Below are 18,807 nucleotides of genomic sequence, written 5' to 3'. Positions count from 1 at the left end.
AAGATTGAGGAGTAAACATTGAAAACTAGTGGAGCAAACATCAGGTAATGCAGGTTTGAATAGATACATGGTGCATGTTTAGGTTCATTTGAGGCTGTGAGTTTTCATTTAAATCCCAGTGATGCAGATTTTATAGGTTGTATCTTCTCTGTATATGTTTCAACTTGTTTTTCTGAGCAGTTGAAGGCTGATAAATGGGAAATAGATCAGAGCAACAGACACTGTGTCTGATTGAGTCAAACTGAAGTCATTCAGAGAAAATGAAGCAGCTAGCAGGTCTCATATTCCAGCTGGTATCTTTGGGATTCTTCATTTCCTGCAGAGCCTCCCAGTAGCTCACAGACACATTACAGGGAACACGGGGCCCGAGATGGAGCGGAGCCCCAGCCGTCTTTTCTCTTCCTGTTAGCCTGCAGCGGTTTGCAGAGGAGAGGCGGTAATGAAGAGGAAGCCGCCGAGCGCATCGGTGCATCCTCGCCTTTATTATTTCTTTGTGTCATCTGTTAGAATAACTGGTCACAACCAATTACAGAGCAGCTCTGTGTGATGAAGAGGCTCGACCACCGCTGCTGCTGCCCCCCCTGATGATGATGATGATGATGATGATGATGAGCTTCTCTCTCTGCTACTCATTACTCTGCTGACTGTGTGTGCTGCATTGTAAAACTGTTAACTATTAATTATTAATTAGCATTCAAAATACTTTTTACTTTTTACTTTGAATGTTTACTTTTACACATTGTTTCTGTATTTAGTATATTTTCTCCAATGTTATTTTAACTATATATTTTTTCTCTTTTTTATTGTATTTGCAGATGTTAACCCTCCTGTTGTTAACAAGGAAAGATGGAAGGGAGGAAGAAGGAAGGAAATGAGGGAGGATGGAAGGAAGGAAGGAAGGAGGGAAGGAAGGAAGGAATGATGGAAGGGAGGAAGAAGGAAGGGAAGGAAGGAAGGAAGAAAATGAGGGAGGAAGGAAGGGAGGAAAGGAAAGAAGGAAATGAGGAAAGAAAGAAAGGAAGGACGGAAGGTAGGAAGGAAGGAAGGAAGGAAGGAACGATGGAAAGGATGAAGAAGGAAGGAAAGGAGGGACGAAGGTAGGAAGGAAGGAAGGAAGGAAGGAAGGAAGGAAGGAAGGAAGGAAGGAAGGAAGGAAGGAAGGAAGGAAGGAAGGAAGGAAGGAAGGAAGAAAAGGGGGAGGAAGGAAGGGAGGAAAGGAAAGGAAAGAAGGAAGGAAGGACGGAGGAAAAAAGGAAGGAAGGTAGGAGCGAGGGAGGAAAGAAGGAACGAGGGAGGGAGGGAGAAAAGAAAAATATTCTAAATACAGAAACAATGTGTAGAAATAAGTATTTTTAAAATTTTAAAAATAATTTTAAATAATCCATAAAATTGTAACAAAACATCAGAAAAAATGGTAAAATGTAAACAATTTAAAATGTATATTTTAAAGAATATATAAATATAAAACAATAGAAATAAAAAGGCTATATATAAAAAATAAAAATATATATACAGTTATTTTTTTAGGTTTTAGCAAATGATAATAACAGTTTAAACAAAATGTATATAAAGGTATAAGCACAATGTTGTAGGTGTATATGGAACATTGAACAAGATAAACATGAAAATATGAACGTTATAATGTTAAAATAAAAGTGATATAAAAGTAAGACATGTAATATAAGTTTCATCACTCTGGACCACTTCATGGTAGAATGAACTCATGTGCTCTTTTCTTCATTTTCTTCCCCTTTTGTCAGATATCTGAAACCAGACATACAGAAGAAATCCAAGCACAAAACAACGGTGATGAAAAAGACCCTCAACCCCGAATTCAACGAGGTAAGAACTGAGTCACAGCCAGGTTAACGTTAAAGTCCGTGTAAAGTAAGAATAAATATGTGTTCTGAGTTTGACATACCACAGTAAAGTGTGTTGTTAACCACCCTGCCAAATTTGAATGATTAAAAAAATCGCCAAATATATGAAATTAGGCTTCAAAGTTGTGTAAAAGTCTGCCTATTACCCTTCTCCTAAACGCTGAAGCCCCGCCCCCTACCAAGTGTCACCTGTCAATCAAAGTCACCACCTCTACCAGAAACATGGACGCTAGGTCAGCTGCTAGCTCGGCGGCTAACTCAGCGTTATATTTTTATACCCCGTCGACTTTCCTCCCTTCCTTCCTTCCATCTGTCCTTCCTCCCTCCCTTCCTTCTTTCCTCCATCCTTCATTCCTTCCTTTCCTTTCCTCACTTCCTTCCTCCCTCCCTCCCTCCCTTCCTTCTTCCTCCTTTCCTTCCTTCTTCCTCCCTTCCTTCCTTCCTCCCTACCTCCCTCCCTCCTTTCCTTCCTTCCTTCCTCCCTACCTCCCTCCCTCATTTCCTTCCTTCTTCCTCCCTACCTCCCTCCTTTCCTTCCTTCTTCCTCCCTCCCTCCTTTCCTTCCTTTTTCCTCCTTTCTCCCTTCCTTCTCCCTCCCTTCCTTCCTTCCTCCCTTCCTTCTTCTTCCCTTCCATCCTTCCTCCCTTCCTTCCTCCTTTCCTCCCTTCTTCCCCCCTTCCTTCCTTCCTTCCTCCCTTCCTTCTTCCTCCCTTCCATCCTTCCTTCCTCCCTTCCTTCTTCCTCCCTTCCATCCTCCCTTCCTCCCTTCCTTCTTCCTCCCTTCATTCCCTAACTTGAGGACAACAGGAGGGTTAATAGATGAATTCATGGTTCGTTTGGCTTTTGTACATGAATAAAAACAAAGAATATAACCAGACTTATTGCTGAAGATCTTCTAATAGAAAAAGCGACTTCATGACTCAGGTTATAAAACAAGCAGCTTCTGGTTTGTTGCAGCTCGTCCTCAGAGAGCAAAAGCAGCAGAGAGACGTGTTAGTAACGCTGGACCTCACAGACCTGCACGCTGTAATGAATCTGTTTCCCTGCAGGAGTTTTTCTATGAGATCCCTCTGGCGGAGCTGGCCAACAAGACGCTGGAGGTGACGGTGTGGGACTACGACCTGGGACGCTCCAATGATTTCATAGGTGAGACGATAAAGCCTTTGATCACTGACCCTCTGGATGAGTTTCTCTCTTTGAACACCGTGAGATTTATTCCATTCATCTCAGCGAGACACGAGCATCATGTTTTCAAAACTGTGCTTCATGTTCGGCTGGAGAGGAAATAAATCACTTCAGGGATGTTTCTGACGGGATTCAGCTGGGTAAACTGTTCCTTCTTTCCTCCCTTCCTTCCTTCCCTCTGTCCTTCCTCACTCCCTCCTTCTCTCTTTCTTTCCTCCCCCTTACCTACCTTCCTTCTTTCCTCCCTCTTTCCTTTCCTTCCTTCCTCCTTTCCCTTTCTCCCTCTCTCCCTCCTACATTCCTTCCTTGCTTCTTTCATCCATCTTTCCTTTCCTTCCTCCCTTCCTTCTTTCCTTTCCTCCCTTCCTTCCTCCCTCCTTACATTCCTTCTTCCTTCCTCCTTTCCTTCCTTCTTTCCTTTCCTCCCTTCCTCCCTCCTTTCCTTCCTCCCTTCCTTCCTCCTTTCCTTCCTTCCTCCTCCCTTCCTTCCTTCCTCCCTCCTTTCCTTCCTTCTTCCTCCCTTCCTCCCTCCTTTCCTTCCTTCTTCCTCCCTACCTTCCTTGACTCGAGGACGAAACAAAGGTTAAAACACATGAGACTCATGAAGGTAATTGTGGGTTGCTGTTTATACTCTCATGTCACCTTATTATACTAGAAGAGCAGCTTCCTCAATAACTCCTCAGTGATCCAATCATTGACCACGCTTGAGTTCTTTCTCAGCAGCCATCAGTATAAACGCCTCCGGCTTGTTTGCCAACAGCTCGCTCCTCAGTCTGAGTCTGAGTACCTGAAAGCATCACAGTGGGCACTTACTGCAGGAGGGGCAGCTTTCATTCATCACTTCAGTCTCCTCTTCCTTTCCTGCAGATGTGTCTTCCACCGTTCTGGTCTTGTATTCATCCCATAGACTGTATATATAATAAACATAACATCCGTGACGTCACCCATTGGTTTGTGGACTGCTGCTCGGAGGCCAATAGTATCGGATCTGAGCAGCGCCATCTTGAACATTTCAGGTGCATGCTGGGAAAAATAAAAACACGGATTCTACTTATATGGGCATCAGGAGGAGCATGAGGCGCCCTCCTGAACCTGTGAACCAATCAACCTGTCAATCACGACGTAGCCACGCCCTAATGCATACCCTGCTTTATCGTCACATATAAAATCAGGGAGGCCAAAATGTCCCAAATGAACATCATACTGCATTGAAGAAGGCTTTAAACTAGCGATTGAGACCATAAACACATTTTGAAAACGTTTACTGAGGTTAGAAATCAAGTGAGAAGTTGGTGAATTCTCCATTGACTTGTATAGAGACGGAAGTCCTTTTGACACCAAAACGGTTGCCCCCTGGTGGCCTTTTGATAGAATGCAGTTTTAAGTTACTTCCGCGTTGGCCTCATTTCAGAGGACCGGAACTCCCCGCCTGGTTCATCCACACGTGGTGCTTTAATGACGTCCCACTGTCGGACATTTACGGAGGTCTGGGAGGAGATGTGATCCTGATCTGATGAAACTTCCTGGTGTCCAGAGTTGTGTTGTGTACATTCAGCCTCGCTTAGTGCGTCATCTTGAGCCGTCTCTCCAGCCCTGCTTTTTGTTCTTTTCTGAAGCAGCACAGCATCCACTTCAGTCTTTGTTGCTTCCCCGTCTCTCTCTCTCTCTTCAGTGTTTTCATTTCTCCACTTGACAAATGCATCTTCAGCTGCTTTCCCCGTCGTGAAAAGCCCGCTGATGCTTTTGAGGCTCTCTTGTGAGGCAGTTAGCTTTCTATGGGTGGAGAGGATGTCCGTCCCTTTGGTCTGGAGGTACTTGGACAGCGGAGTGGTTTATTCTGTGCTGTTAACACTGTTTAACCCTCCTGTTGTCCTCGAGTCAAGGAAAGAAGGAAGGAAGAAATGATTGGAAGGATGAAAGGAAGGAAGGAAAGATGGAAAGATGGAAGGATGGAAGGAAGGAAGGAAAGATGGAAGGATGGAATGAAGGAAGGAAGGAAGGAAAGATGGAAAGAAGGAAGGTAGGGGGGAAGGAAGGACGGAAGGAAAGAAGGAGGGAGGGAGGAAGGAAGGAAGAAAGGGGGATGGAGGAAAGAAAGAATAAAGGTAGGAAAGAAAGAGAGAAGGAGGGAGGGAGGACAGACGGAAGGAAGGAAGGGAGGATAGAAGGAACAGTCAAAACAGACGGGGTCAATTTGTCCCGGGAGGACGACACGAAGGTTAAAACTCGATCCACAGAATGACTCAAACTAACTGCAGCACTTCCTGCTTCCTGTCTGTGTTTAGGTGGCGTTTCTCTGAGCTGTCACTCGCAGGGCGACGCTCTCCGTCACTGGATGGACTGTCTGAAGAACAAGGGCCGCAGGGTGGAGCGGTGGCACATCCTGACCAATGAGCTGCCTCAGACCCTCAGCCACGACTAAACACTGAGCAGCCGCCTTCAATGCATGCAGACAGTCGCTGTCAGGGATCACACGGTTCACAGAGGTCCTCCGCTCACTCTGTGGGACGGACTCGAGTAACTTCATCAGCAGGAAGTGAGAGAAAAAGTGTATAATGATAATGATAATAATAATAATAATAATGTGAGCCATCCTGAAGGTTGGAGAGCAGAGTGCCTTCATTACTGATCAGAAGAGAAGAAGCGTCAACACCGTCACACCGGCACTCAGCATCAACATCATACTGTTAACAGACCTGTGAGCGGTCCAACTCACAGGAAGTCAACAGAAACTGAAACTGTAGAGAGATCACCGGATTAAAAGTACCACTGAAATTAAATTGCATGTTTTTTTTTGTTTTTTTTTCAATCAGCCTAGTAGCCCCCCGTGTGGGAATAGTCCTGGAAATTCAGGGAAGCAGGTGTTTGCTGCTCTTTAACGGAAGTGAAGTTATTAACCAGACATGCTTTTGCCAAATGAACCTCTGACAGTGTTTTCATACAGAAAGCGAAGTGAACCGTTTGAGTTTATTCTCCCCCAAAACAGCCAAAATATCAACTATACACCATTAAAGTCTGTGTAAAGTAAGAATAAATATGTGTTCTGAGTTTGACATACCACAGAAAAGTGTGTTGTTAACCACCCTGCCAAATTTGAATGATTAAAAAAATCGCCAAATATATGAAATTAGGCTTCAAAGTTGTGTAAAAGTCTGCCTCTGTCTCTGCTCCCAAACGCTGTGGGAGTGCCCGCCGAGTCCGCTGGATCCCCGCCCCCTACCGAGTGTCACCTGTCAATCAAAGTCACCACCTCTACCAGAAACATGGACGCTAGGCCTGAGAGCTTTCTGCTGCTAACTCAGCTGCTAGCTCGGCGGCTAACTCAGCTGCTAACTCTGCGGCTTACTCAGCTGCTAGCTCAGTGGCTAACTCGGCGGCTAGCTCGGCGGCTAACTCAGCTAACTGGCTACCTGTAGACTGTAGTAGTAGTAGTGTGCGCTAAATGTATTTATACCTCTACAGCAGCAGGGGCGGGTTTATGCTCCGTTGTGATTTTCAGACCCGCCCATTAAATCCAGACACAGAAATGTTGAAACACAGTTTGTGAAGCCTAGCTCCACAATTCAAATCTAAATGGTTAGAAATACATGTATGACCTATTTAATGTGTTAAGGAGAACATGTCTGAATTCACTTTACACAAACTTTGTCCAATGGCTGTTGAGTGGTTTAGTGTGAGATGTTTATATGGCGTAGTGTGGTGCATTCACTGTGGCCTCTTTAAGGTTATAAACAGGATCTCTGCAGAATAGGACTGATTAACACTGAGCTCAGACTGTCACACCTCCATTAAAGAGCAGATTGCCCTTTTTTTCTCACTTTCTTGAATATCTGCACAGCTACAGTTTGGTACGGGTTCAGTTTGTTTTATTCCTGAGATTGTTGTAACTTTTTCTTTGTAAAATAAAAGTGTTTTAAAATGCAGAATATGTTCCAGGATTGGACCTGATTTGAACATTTTTGGTCTTTAACCCTCCTGTTGACCGCATCTCTTTGGACTGTTCCTTCCTTCCTCCCTCTTTCTTTAATTTTTCCTTCGATCTTCCCCTCCTTCCCTCTTTCTTTGCTCCCTCCTCCTTCCATACTTCTTTTCTCACTGCCTTCCCCTTTTCCCTCCTTCCTTCCTCCTTTCCTTCCTCCCTTCCTCCTTAATCCTTTCTTTCCTTCCTTCCTCCCTCCTTACTCCTTTCCTTCCTTCCTTCCTCCCTCCCTCCTTACTCCTGTCCTTCCTTCTTTCCTCCTTCCTTCCTCCCTCCTTACTCCTTTCCTTCTTTCCTTCCTCCCTCCCTCCCTCCTTACTCCTTTCCTTCCTTCCTTCCTCCCTCCCTCCTTCCTTCCTCCCTCCCTCCCTCCTTACTCCTTTCCTTCCTTCCTTCCTTACTCCCTCCCTCCTTCCTCCTGTCCTTCCTTGACCTGAGGACAACAGGAGGGTTAAAGGTGCTACCAGTGAGCTTGTTTCAGTGAAGAGGTTTAATATCCACCGACAAGAATATTATTTCTCATATTTAGGGACGTAAAATGACACCGAGCTCTTACGGAAAATATCAAGCATCAGCAGCTTCCATATAGAAACTGTACAGGTCTCGTCTTTTTGGTAAAATCAGATTTTGCATCACATCACAATGCATGGATCACATTTCTGCTGCTCTTCTCAATGAGACTGTGAAAAACAAACTGTATCCTGTTGTTGCCACGATGACGATGATGATGATGATGATGATGATGATACAAGTGGTTCTTCCTCGTTGTTGCATGATGCAATATGTTGATATACTTTATATCTCTATACTCCCCTCCTGCCTGTTTTCTAAATCAAAGTGAAGTGAGACATGAGACATTCAGGTGCAGCTCGTGTTCTGTTTACAGTGTTAATCGTTGGCTCTTTTATGCACGACTGTATGTACGAATGTGGCTTTCTATACAATATCGTTGAACTGTTGTTTACACTGATCTTGTGCTTTACAGGTGTTCTTACATTTCTATCAGGTGTTTTATGTACGATGCAACAATAAATTTGGAATGCAACACAAGACAGAAAAAAGCTGAGTTTGTTCTTGTGCAGCGATGCTCCTCGGTGTCGCCACACTGCCCCCTACAGCTTTAAAGTAGAACTGCAGCCAAACACATCACTTACAGTTTTTTCCACTTACAGCACTATCTTTGAAACTATAGGCTATTTTTTGCAAAACTCTGCACACTACCCCACAAAACCTAACATCAAACCATTAAAACATTATACATCTCTTGCAAAAACGTTTCAAACTCTTTTAAAAATTGTGTTTTTGCATCAATAAAGTCACACAAACCATCCTTCGAATAAGCACACAAAGCACCAACCACACGCTGACAGTATAAATTAAGTTCTTCTGTGTGTGTGTGTGCGTGTGTGTGTGTGTGTAGTAATGATTGTTCCAAATGATGTTTTAACCATGAGGAAATGACAGGATCTGTGCTCTCCTCCTCCTCAGAGTCATAACTCAGTCAGATCTGAACACATATTGATATGATTCAGTGTGACTTTCTGAATCATATCATTATCTATGTTTTATGAAGGTTTAATCAACATTAAACCGCCATAAATTCACTTAAAGAGGCTGCAGAACAGGTTCAGTTTCTGCAGTGATTGTGTGAACGTTACACTGCAGGCAGGAGCCGTTAACAGCTGACTCAGCACAATGTTAATGCAGAATATCTGACGACGAGTAACTAAATACCGGCTAAAAACAGCTGACATTATTTTTAATGAGGTTTTCTGGGGTCTTGCTTTTTCCTGATGGTTTTAGTTATTTTCTGTTGGTGTGAGCATGTTTCCATCTGTCACATCAGCACAAAGATGTTCACACAAAAGTTCATTTTCACACTGAGACGATAAAAAGCAGCTGAAGAAAAACACTCAGAGATTAAAGATGTTTTAACCCTCCTGTTGTCCTCGTGTCAAGGAAGGAAGGGAGGGAAGAAGAAGGAGGAAGGAAAGGATAGAAGGGAGGAAGAAGGAAGGGAGGGAAGGAGGAAGGAAGAAGGAAGGAAAGGATAGAAGGGAGGAAGAAGGAAGGAAAGGATAGAAGGAAGGAAGAAGGAAGGGAGGGAGGGAGGAAGGATGGAAGGGAGGAAAGGATAGAAGGGAGGAAGAAGGAAGAGAGGGATTGAAGGGAGGAAGAAGGAAGGAAAGGATAGAAGGGAGGAAGAAGGAAGGAAAGGATAGAAGGGAGGAAGAAGGAAGGGAGGGAGGGAGGAAGGAAGAAGGAAGGAAAGGATAGAAGGGAGGAAGAAGGAAGGAAAGGATAGAAGGGAGGAAGAAGGAAGGGAGGGAGGGAGGAAGGATGGAAGGGAGGAAAGGATAGAAGGGAGGAAGAAGGAAGAGAGGGATTGAAGGGAGGAAGAAGGAAGGGAGGGAGGAAGGAAGGATGGAAGGGAGGAAGAAGGAAGGAAAGTAGGGAGGAAGGAAAGGAGGGAGGGAGGAAGGAAGAAGGAAGGAAAGGATGAAGGAAGGGGAGGAAGAAGGAAGGAAAGGATGTAAGGGGGAAAGAAGGAAGGGAGGGAGGAAGGAAGGGAGGAAGAAGGAAGGAAAGGAGGAAGGAAGGGCGGAGGAAAGAAGTAAGGAGGGAGGGAGGGAGAAAGGAAAAGAGGAAGGGAGGAAAGTGGGATGAGGAAAGAAAGAGAGAAGGAGGGAGGGAGGAAAAAAGGAAGGAAGGAAGAAACACTTACAAGTTAAAATTGTCAAAAGAAGAAGATTATGTGAATAATAAATTAAGAATAAGGTTTTGCTGCTTGTTGTAATATTGTTGAGTGGAGGGAGACTTTAATCTTTTTATATCAGTCTTCTTTTATAAGTTTGACCTCAAAAATCTATATTAGTGTAAAACCAGGAGAAAAACATGAATAATAGGAGTTTTCTTTACTTAAATTATAGATTTTAGTTGTTAACTTTAATTCTTGTCAATCCTTGCCTTGTTTTCTTTCTCTATTACCTCCATTCATCTTTTTCCTCTGTTTCCTGTAATGCATCGCGTCCACTCACAGAGCTCACATTAAAGTTCACAGCATCCATCATCACGAAGGCTTTAAGGTCAGCGAACGTCTCCTGAAGCACTAAAGAAACGGATCGATACACAGTCAGTACTACAGAGTTACTTTTCATTAGAAACATAATGTATTGTTTTAGCCCTGAGTTTATTACTGCAGGTTAAAGGAAACAGACAATACTCAGGGATTAAAACATGTTTATCTGTATTTTTAATATCAGTTAATATTCTACTAAAACATATCGATCATAAAGCAGTGGAGCCCAGTGCTGTTTGTAGTAAAAATAAGCATATTAAACTATTGTATTATATTATATTACTAGCAATATTATAGTTATAGTAATTATATTATAGTGTTTACAATACTGAAGTTTAATAATAAAATAAATTCAATATTAATTAATAAATGAATATAAACAGGCCTATGATTTTTCCGTTTGTTTCATAATAATATATAAATATATAACTATTATATTTATAGTGTTTTTAACAATAGACATTTATAAAATAATATAAATTCAATAATAATTTAAAAAAAGGAATTATAGACAGACCTATATTTGTTATGTATACATTTCATATAAATATTTAAATAATATAAATATACACTATAATAGTTTATCATTAATTTATATAATATAATTAATTATATATTAAATTAATTTAAATATATGAATTCAATAATAATTTATTAGTGTGAGTAAACACAGGCCGATATTTTTCTGTATAACTTTAAATAAATAAATATAATAATAATTTACTTCTGAAACAAACAAACGCTCTTCATGGTGTGATAAGCTGTCAATCACAATGTGGACACGCCCACTCAGCTGTCAATCAGTGTAGACACGCCCACTCAGCTGTCAATCAGTCTGGACACGCCCACTCCGATGTCAATCATTGCAGACACGCCCACTCCGTTGTCAATCACAGTCCGGACACGCCCACTCAACGCCAATCAGTGTGGACACGCCCACTCAACGGCCAATCACATCCTGGGCACGCCCACTCAGCTGTCAATCACAGTCTGGACACGCCCACTCAAGTCAATCAGGTGAAGTGAAAACACGTGTGTGGAAACTTTAGGATTAAACCTGCTGTTATCTTTTTAAAGCTAAAACAAAATGTGGCAGTTGTGTCTGTGTCTGTCCACCTGTTATTATTTATTTTACCAACATCAAGAAAAAATGAACAAACTTTGAGACGGTGAAAGATTTCAGTGATGGACGACGTCGACTAAAGAAGAGACGAGGTAAGATACTGAACACAGACATGAATGTTTGTCTTCAACAGATTAGTCAAAAGGAATTATGAAAAAGTTAATAACAATAAAACTTTGTGTATACATATATTCCTACATATACAAAAGTAGACTCCTAAATCTTATTCTATCTTACTGTCTATCTATTCTATTTTTATTTTTTATATTAGTAAATGTCTTATCTGTTGTGCCTGTGCACTTTATCTGTTCCACCGTGGGATAGTGAGCAAAGTCTTCTCGATTCCTTTGTAGCCTTAACATGTGAAGAAATTGACAATAAAGCTGACTTTGACTTGTGGATGAATTAAAATGAAAAAAAACAATAAGCTCAAATTTAAATCACTGATGAAACTGAAATATAGAGTTTGTAGTTTGAGTCAATCAACGTCTCAGAAGCAGAAACAGTTTCACTGAACATTTATTTTGCCTAAAAAACCAAAGATGTTTAACATCGATACAAAATACTGATAATCACACACAGAAGGCTGCAGAGACGATCTATTCACATTCACACAGTCACTCCGGCCGCTGTCTGAATCACAGCAGATTAATCCGCACATCGTGATTTACAATCAGACGTCTTCCAGGAGTGAGATCAGACAAACTTCTTCTAACACCGACAGAAAACAAAAAAAGAAGAAAATAAATAATATATTCTATTTTTAGTATTGCAGAAACCGGTCTGTCACGAAGCAGAAAGTCTTCATTGTTTTTAGTATCATTGAAAACAGTAAAGGTGAGATTACATCTGGAAACCAGCTCACAGAAGCCGAGCAGAGTGAGAACAACAGTTTATCTTCAGCGAACACGAGAGCATCATCCTCCGTCTGCTTCTCTTTCTAACATTTCTCTCTTTATTAATCTTTTTTTGGCTCAAACCTGTCAACCTGTCCTCTGTCATTTAAAACAGTTTTAAAGTCCAACTGAAATCTCCTTGAATGACGCCTCTTTAAAACTGCGTTATTAATAGTGTTGTGTTGTGTCTCAAATCTCTTCTTCTGTACTCTTCTTAACATTTGTAGTGAATAAGTTGAGACTGAGAAGTATAGAAACATGCAGCACTATGAGAACCTGGACCAACCTGCAGGCATCATCAGGAGATAAAGCCTTTAAAGCTCAGAAGAGACGCCCTTCGTTATCTCCTCATCATACACAGAGTTTCATTCACTTGTGATGAATAGAAACTTTGTGATGATGATGATGATGATGATGATGATGATTAGTCTCACTCCGTCTAAAAACACAGTTAAACTAACTGAAGTGACTTTTCTCACCTTCAGTGAAACCTGCTGCTGTTTCCTTCTACTGAGCACCGAAAGGTCTGAAGCTGCCGACTGATGCTCGCAGCTTTATTATAACATGTACGACGGAGTATCCGGGCCAGACTAAGAGAAAAAATATTTTTTTGTGTGTGGAAATTACAATAATAAAGTCGTAATATTACGAAAATAAAGTCATATTAGGAGAAAAAGTTGTAATATTAGGAGAATAAAGTCGTAATATTACCAGAAGTCATAAAATTACGAGAATAAAGTCGTAAAATTACGAGAATAAAGTCGTAACATTACGAGAATAAAGTCGTAATATTACGAGAAGTCATAAAATTACGAGAATAAAGTCGTAACATTACGAGAATAAAGTCGTAATATTAGGAGAATAAAGTCGTAATTTTATGAGAACCCTTCCTGCGTTAAAATGAGGAACGTTGAGCATCTTGTGAAGTTATACTTTGGTATCGGTTTCACAAATAAGGAAATACTTTATTCTCGTCATTTCCAAAATTGTATTTATTCATTTTTCCTCTTAGTGTGGCTCTTATACTCCGTCATATAAATGAGATTTGCCAGAGTGGGAGCAATATCTGTGACAGTAGGGGGCGCCATTACATTATTAAAGAAGTTTACTACTTTCTCCATTTTTTTGCTTTCAGGACAGCTGATTCACTGAGCGCACGCTGCTGTAGTTTAGCAAAAAAATAAATAATTTCAGTTGGACTTTGAAGGATACAGTCTGGGTCGGTCATCAGTCGCTTAAACTTCACATCTCTGCTCCGGATTTGGAAACAAACGTTGACTTTCAATCCAGAACCATGTGAAGTCGTCTTTTGTCCAGTGAAGACGCTGCAGGAGACTCTCTGACTATGTTTGCTCACAATCCCGAAAGAAAATAAAAATAAAAATAAATAGATGAATAAATATGAAGGCTGTGTAGCTGCCTGGAAACCAAAACTTCATCATGTCCCATTCAGAAAAACCCACAGAGTGCTCAACAGACGGCTGGCGAGGAGACAGAATCCCACTGCTGAGTGTCTTCATGTGCCAAATAATTACATATACACATCGTCACAGGTTCAAATCTGACTTCTTGATACGTTACAAGCGTTTTTAATAAGCTGCATTTTAATTACTGATCTCTACATTAATCTCTTAATCTGCTCAGGTTTATATTTTATGATTACAAGCTCTGATATCTGCTGTGAATGGAAGAGATAAGAACGACGCTATGTTAGCACTGAGAACCAGAACAGATAAACAATGAGCTGAAACTCAACTATAAAGCTGAGAGGAGCTGCAGAATCTCTGATAATTCTCTGTAGGTTCATCAAACATGTTTCACACTGACAGATCCAACAGTAAGATCAATTTGGATCTCCTTGGTAGCTGAGTGGTTACAGTTCATGCTACATTAGCCACGTTTCCACTGCAGGAACTTCAGGGTAATGTTACGTTGCCGTCGGTTCGTCTCCACAGCAGGAATCTCCCTGAATGACAATCTACTGGAACTTGTACTGGAGCTAAACGAGTCCCTGCCTCGGGGGAAGGTGCTCCGTTCAGCCCCGAAAGACTCCTGGGTGGGGCTTGAGATTAACTCTGTGCTGATTGGTTAAACTCAAAGCAGGATGTGGCATCAACAGAAAGCACTTAAATAAGCAGCATTTTAAAAACCCAGCAGAAGAAGAACAGAAGTAGAAAGCGTCTACACTGCCGGAAAAAAGTAAATAAATAATAAATCTTTAAGAAAGGAATAAAAAGCTGATTAATTCTTCCAACTCTTAAGAAGCCTGATGATTTGAACCTGATTTAGATGCAACTATTTGGTGAGTAAAGACCTTCAGATTGAAGACAGACATGGTTATAACCTGCCGGGTCCTGATGGTGCTGCATCACCTCAACATGTATCATTTCCTCTCCGTGCAGCGTCTCTGTCTCTCCTGACTCGTCCAATCACGCGTTAGCCACGAAGCACATGTCTTTCTTTAGGTGGATCTGCAGGCCGCTGGCGCTGGTGAAGGTTTTGGAGCACTGGACGCAGCGGTACGGCTTCTCTCCTGAGTGCGTGCGTTTGTGCTTCTTCATGGTGTCTCCGTCGCTGAAGGTGCGGCAGCAGTAGGGGCAGCTGTACGGCCGCTCCCCCGTGTGGATGCGCAGGTGTCGCCGCAGGTTTCCTCTCTGGCTGAAGCTCTTGGAGCAGAAGGTGCAGCGGTGCGGTCGCTCGCCCGTGTGTGTGCGCAGGTGGCGCCGCAGGTCGGCCGACTGAGCGAAAGACTTGCAGCACCAGTCGCAGGCGTACGTCTTTCGCTTCTGCTCCAGGTGGAGGCGGAGGCTGCTGGCCTGGCCGAACGCCTCGCCGCAGCGGGGGCAGCGGTGGACGAGCTCGGGGACGTAACCGGCGACGGCTCCGTCATCGCTCGTCTCCTGAGAGCTCTTCTTGTTGCGTTCGTGTTGGTCGACGTTCAGCGCCGCCGCCGCCGCTCGCTCTGCTTCCGCTCTGAAAGTCGATTCCTCCGGCGGGAGGAGCGGGACGTGAGCGTGCGTGCTCGCTGTCACAGACTCTGCGTGAGCTTCAGGTTCACACACGTTGTATTCTTCAGGTTCAGTTTTGATGCGAGGCGGAGGCGGAGCCGGGGCCCGCGGCTCCTCTCTGAGCGCAGGAACCTCGATGTGGATTTTAGGGGGCGCGGCAGAGGAAGTACTGAGGGTGGAGAGAGAAGGAAGAGGGGAAGCTTTCCTGAACGCCTCCTGCTGCAGCTCAGGCTTCAGCCCCGACTCCCAGGACTCAGCTGGCTTCTGGTCTCCTGGCAGAGGAGTCTCGCTCTGGACCGACACCACCTGCTCAAGCTTCTGATTGGCTGGAGGCTGTCTGGTCTGGTTCAGGGTGGAGTCCGGCTCCTCTGAGCAGGGCCTCGGCTCCGCATCGCTGGTCTGCTGCTCAGGAGCAGCGAAACCAAGACTGGACCTGGTGGATCCTGCAACAACAGAGAACAAGACGGAGTATGAAGCATTAACACGATGCAGCTTTGATCAGAATCACTGATGGAAACAGAATAAACAACATAGCTTTTGGTGTGGCTCAAATTCATTTTCATTAAAGACTGTGTAAAGTGAATTCAGACATTTTCTGGATTTAATGGGTGGGTCTGATTGGCTAAAACCCGCCCCTGCTTCTTCTAGAGGTATAAATACATTCAGCGCACACTACTACTACAGTCTACAGTTAGCCAGTTAGCCGTCGAGCTAGCATCTGAGTTAGCAGCAGAAAGCTCTCAGACCTAGCGTCCATGTTGCTGGTAGAGGTGGTGACTTTGATTGACAGGTGACACTCGGTAGGGGGCGGGGCTTCAGCGGACTCGACGGGCACTCCCACAGCGTTTGGGAGCAGAGACAGAGGCAGACTTTTACACAACTTTGAAGCCTAATTTCATATATTTGGCGATTTTTTTTAATCATTCAAATTTGGCAGGGTGGTTAACAACACACTTTACTGTGGTATGTCAAACTCAGAACACATATTTATTCTTACTTTACACAGACTTTAAATGTCAGAAGAGGGTAAAAAACACTCCTCAAAAAACTTCTAAAGCCAAATGTGAGAATATTATATTACCTTTTTTTTGTCTGATTCACTCTCTAAAACTAAATATTCAGTGCCACAAGAATAAAGAATAAAGAATAAAGAGCTCATCTTTGTATTCATTAAGTGGTTATGAATGTGTATGGACAGTCAGTCAAGACTTTAAAGAAAAGATTATTTGTGTTAATTGGGGCCAGACACCTAAAAAAAAAAACAGTCCTGAGCTAAGAGCAGTTTGATTACTTATAACCTAATAAAACATTATTGATTATTTTAAGTGAAGAACACAGACAGGCACTGTTATGTTTGTAGTCTACATTAATTATGGCTTTTGTAGGTTTTTTAAAATTTGACTTTTCCTGTTTATTGACAGAGTGAGAAGTACTGGAAGGTTTTATCATAACAGGTTTAATGTACTTTAATGTACCATTATTATTATTAAACACTATATTAGACCTCTCTACTATGTATTAATATTGTTGTAATTTGCGTTATCCAGTAAAAATGAGTCACTTACAGGTTATTATATGTCACATTCTCATTAGATAAGATAAGACTGCTTTGCTAGTGCTCATCACTCAGTGGTATTTTGACATACACACATTTAGCAACACAATCAATCACGACTATAAAAACAAAGGCAGGTAAGAGTGTCTGATCATTGACTCGCCCCTGATAACAATAAAGCTTTTATATTTCTAATTAACGTCTGTGTCTGTCTGGTGGAAGCAAAGAGGAAGTGACACCAAAAGTCACACATATCTTAACATTTCGACCCAGTGTGTTTTTATTCTGCTGCCACTTAAGTATAAAAACTGATAAATATGAGCGTCTTGGTGGTGGAGTGGTTAGCGCGCGTGTCATGTAAACACAGCGTCCCTGGTTCGAGTCCGGCCAGACACCAATGCTGCAGGTCATCCCTTGTTTCCTGTCGGCCTCTCTGCCACTTACTCTATAAATATAAACCTTTAAAAAACAAACTTATAAAGCTGTATTTTTCTTTCAAGCATTAAATCCATCGGAGCCTTTAAACCAGACGGATTTGCAGTGCAGCTTGCAGCCTCGGTTCCTCCAGGTCTCGCCTCGGTGTTAGCCAGATAGCTCGGCCCTTACTCAGCCACTCAGTCTCGGCCTCCAGCAGCAGGATGTCCCGCAGCTGCCTCCGTAGACTCTCGTTCTCGCGCTTGGTCCGAGCCGTTTCCTCCCGGTACTCGGTCACCGTGTCCTCCACCACGTCCAGGATCTCCTTCACCACCACCGTCAGCCGCTCCGTCAGGTAGGCGTTCAGCAGCTGCAGTTTGGTCATTTTGGCACCATGAACAGCTGCTCGCACACCGGAAACAGAGCCGGACAACAACAAAACGAAAACGGAAAAACCCCCTTCTTCTCTGTTGTCCTTCAAAATAAAAGCCACCGTTGTTATTCTTAACCCTTACTTACTGTTCTGGTTCATTCGGACCCATTTTGACATTAGAAAGCACATTTTTTTAAACACCTAAACTACATTCTTGAAGCCTGAAATGTTATGACTTTTCCTATTGTGGCTCAGAATGTGCAAATCGGAAATATCTGATGATGCATTTTTGTGCAGCTGGTATATACAGTGGTGTAGTGGTCCCTGGAGAAGTGGGTATACTCTATACTAATGTTTGCCCTTTTTTAACGCAGCCCAGAAAAACACCCTGTTTTATAAACAGTGATGTAAGACTCTATTTAGTTTACCCAAACATCTGTCAGTAGTATTTGCTCATTGTCACATAATTTCTGCTGCTTGATCTCAGGGAGGAAGGATTATGAAATGACTAAACCAATACTGGCCCACAGACTAGTCAGTGAACTATTAGTCCATCTACACTGTGGATGGACTAAGGAATAAGGAATGACACCTATTCTCTCACTTGGCAAGTCAGTAGTTTCTTTTGTAAACTGTCTCTTTGAACAGCTGATTAGCAACAGATAGTGTCGGCCAGATGTGCCACTATTATAAAACTAACATGACTTGATCAGGAGCAGTTTGTAGGTATTAATGGTCACACAGGCAGCCTGCATGAATGAGGCAAACATGGTGTTTCAGTTATTTTTTGAACATTTATCTAAATAAAATACTTCAGATGTGAATTTGACAATGCATCCTTGTTCATATTTCAACTTAGATTAAAAAAATGAAATGGGTATACGCAATGCTGACTGAAAGATAAGGACTACACCACTGGGTATATATCCTTAAAGTTAAAGGCTGTCGATAAACGTATAGGGCTGCAACGATTAATCGACGACTAATCGACTATTGAATTAATTGACAACTATTTTGATAACCGACTAATCGTTTTGAGTCTTTTTTTTTAGAAGAAAAAGTCCATATTCTCTGATTCCAGCTTCTTATATACGGGTCAATGACGTATAAGGATTTACAACAACTCAATTATAGAATAATAAAAACAAGCATATCTAATGCAGTAGTTCAAACATTCAGAATGTTGTGTACCTGAAAATTCATATTATAATGTGAAAGTGATTTTAGTGGGTTTTTCAAGATTAATTGGCACTGGCCTTAAAAAAAGTCATGTGGTGCGACCATGATTCATCTTAAATCCTTATACGTCATTGAC

The 18,807-nt window shown here is 42.3% G+C and overlaps 2 protein-coding genes across 2 annotated transcripts in view; one reads left to right on the top strand and one right to left on the bottom strand.

Moving 5' to 3' along the window:
* doc2a (double C2-like domains, alpha) overlaps positions 1-5,487 on the top strand; it is a 12,298-nt gene extending 6,811 nt beyond the window's left edge. The window contains exons 3-5 of the mRNA XM_062438402.1: positions 1,741-1,842; positions 2,930-3,026; positions 5,351-5,487. Coding sequence (XP_062294386.1) covers positions 1,741-1,842; positions 2,930-3,026; positions 5,351-5,487 — 336 coding nt within the window. The remainder of the gene's footprint in view (positions 1-1,740; positions 1,843-2,929; positions 3,027-5,350) is intronic.
* A 6,291-nt stretch (positions 5,488-11,778) lies between these two features.
* LOC133999029 (zinc finger and SCAN domain-containing protein 21-like) lies at positions 11,779-17,522 on the bottom strand. The gene is made up of 2 exons (XM_062438140.1): positions 17,312-17,522; positions 11,779-15,593 (listed from the first exon to the last, which is right to left on the bottom strand). Exons 1-2 carry the CDS (start codon positions 17,502-17,504, stop codon positions 14,572-14,574), a joined length of 1,215 nt encoding a protein of 404 aa, XP_062294124.1. The 5' UTR covers positions 17,505-17,522; the 3' UTR covers positions 11,779-14,571.
* Between the last annotated feature and the right edge of the window lie 1,285 nt (positions 17,523-18,807).

This window comes from Scomber scombrus, chromosome 18, assembly GCF_963691925.1.
Source record: "Scomber scombrus chromosome 18, fScoSco1.1, whole genome shotgun sequence".
Lineage (NCBI taxonomy): Eukaryota > Metazoa > Chordata > Actinopteri > Scombriformes > Scombridae > Scomber > Scomber scombrus.
Note: the sequence above shows the minus strand (reverse complement) of the source record. Positions and strands in the feature narration are given on the sequence as shown.

Bases quoted from the DNA above. Each gene is read 5' to 3' on its own strand.
- LOC133999029 (XM_062438140.1), bottom strand. From the start codon at position 17,504: ATGACCAAACTGCAGCTGCTGAACGCCTACCTGACGGAGCGGCTGACG. The intron at 15,594-17,311 runs GTAAGGGCCGAG...CTGTTGTTGCAG, and splicing joins GGCCGAGACTGAGTGGCTGA to GATCCACCAGGTCCAGTCTT.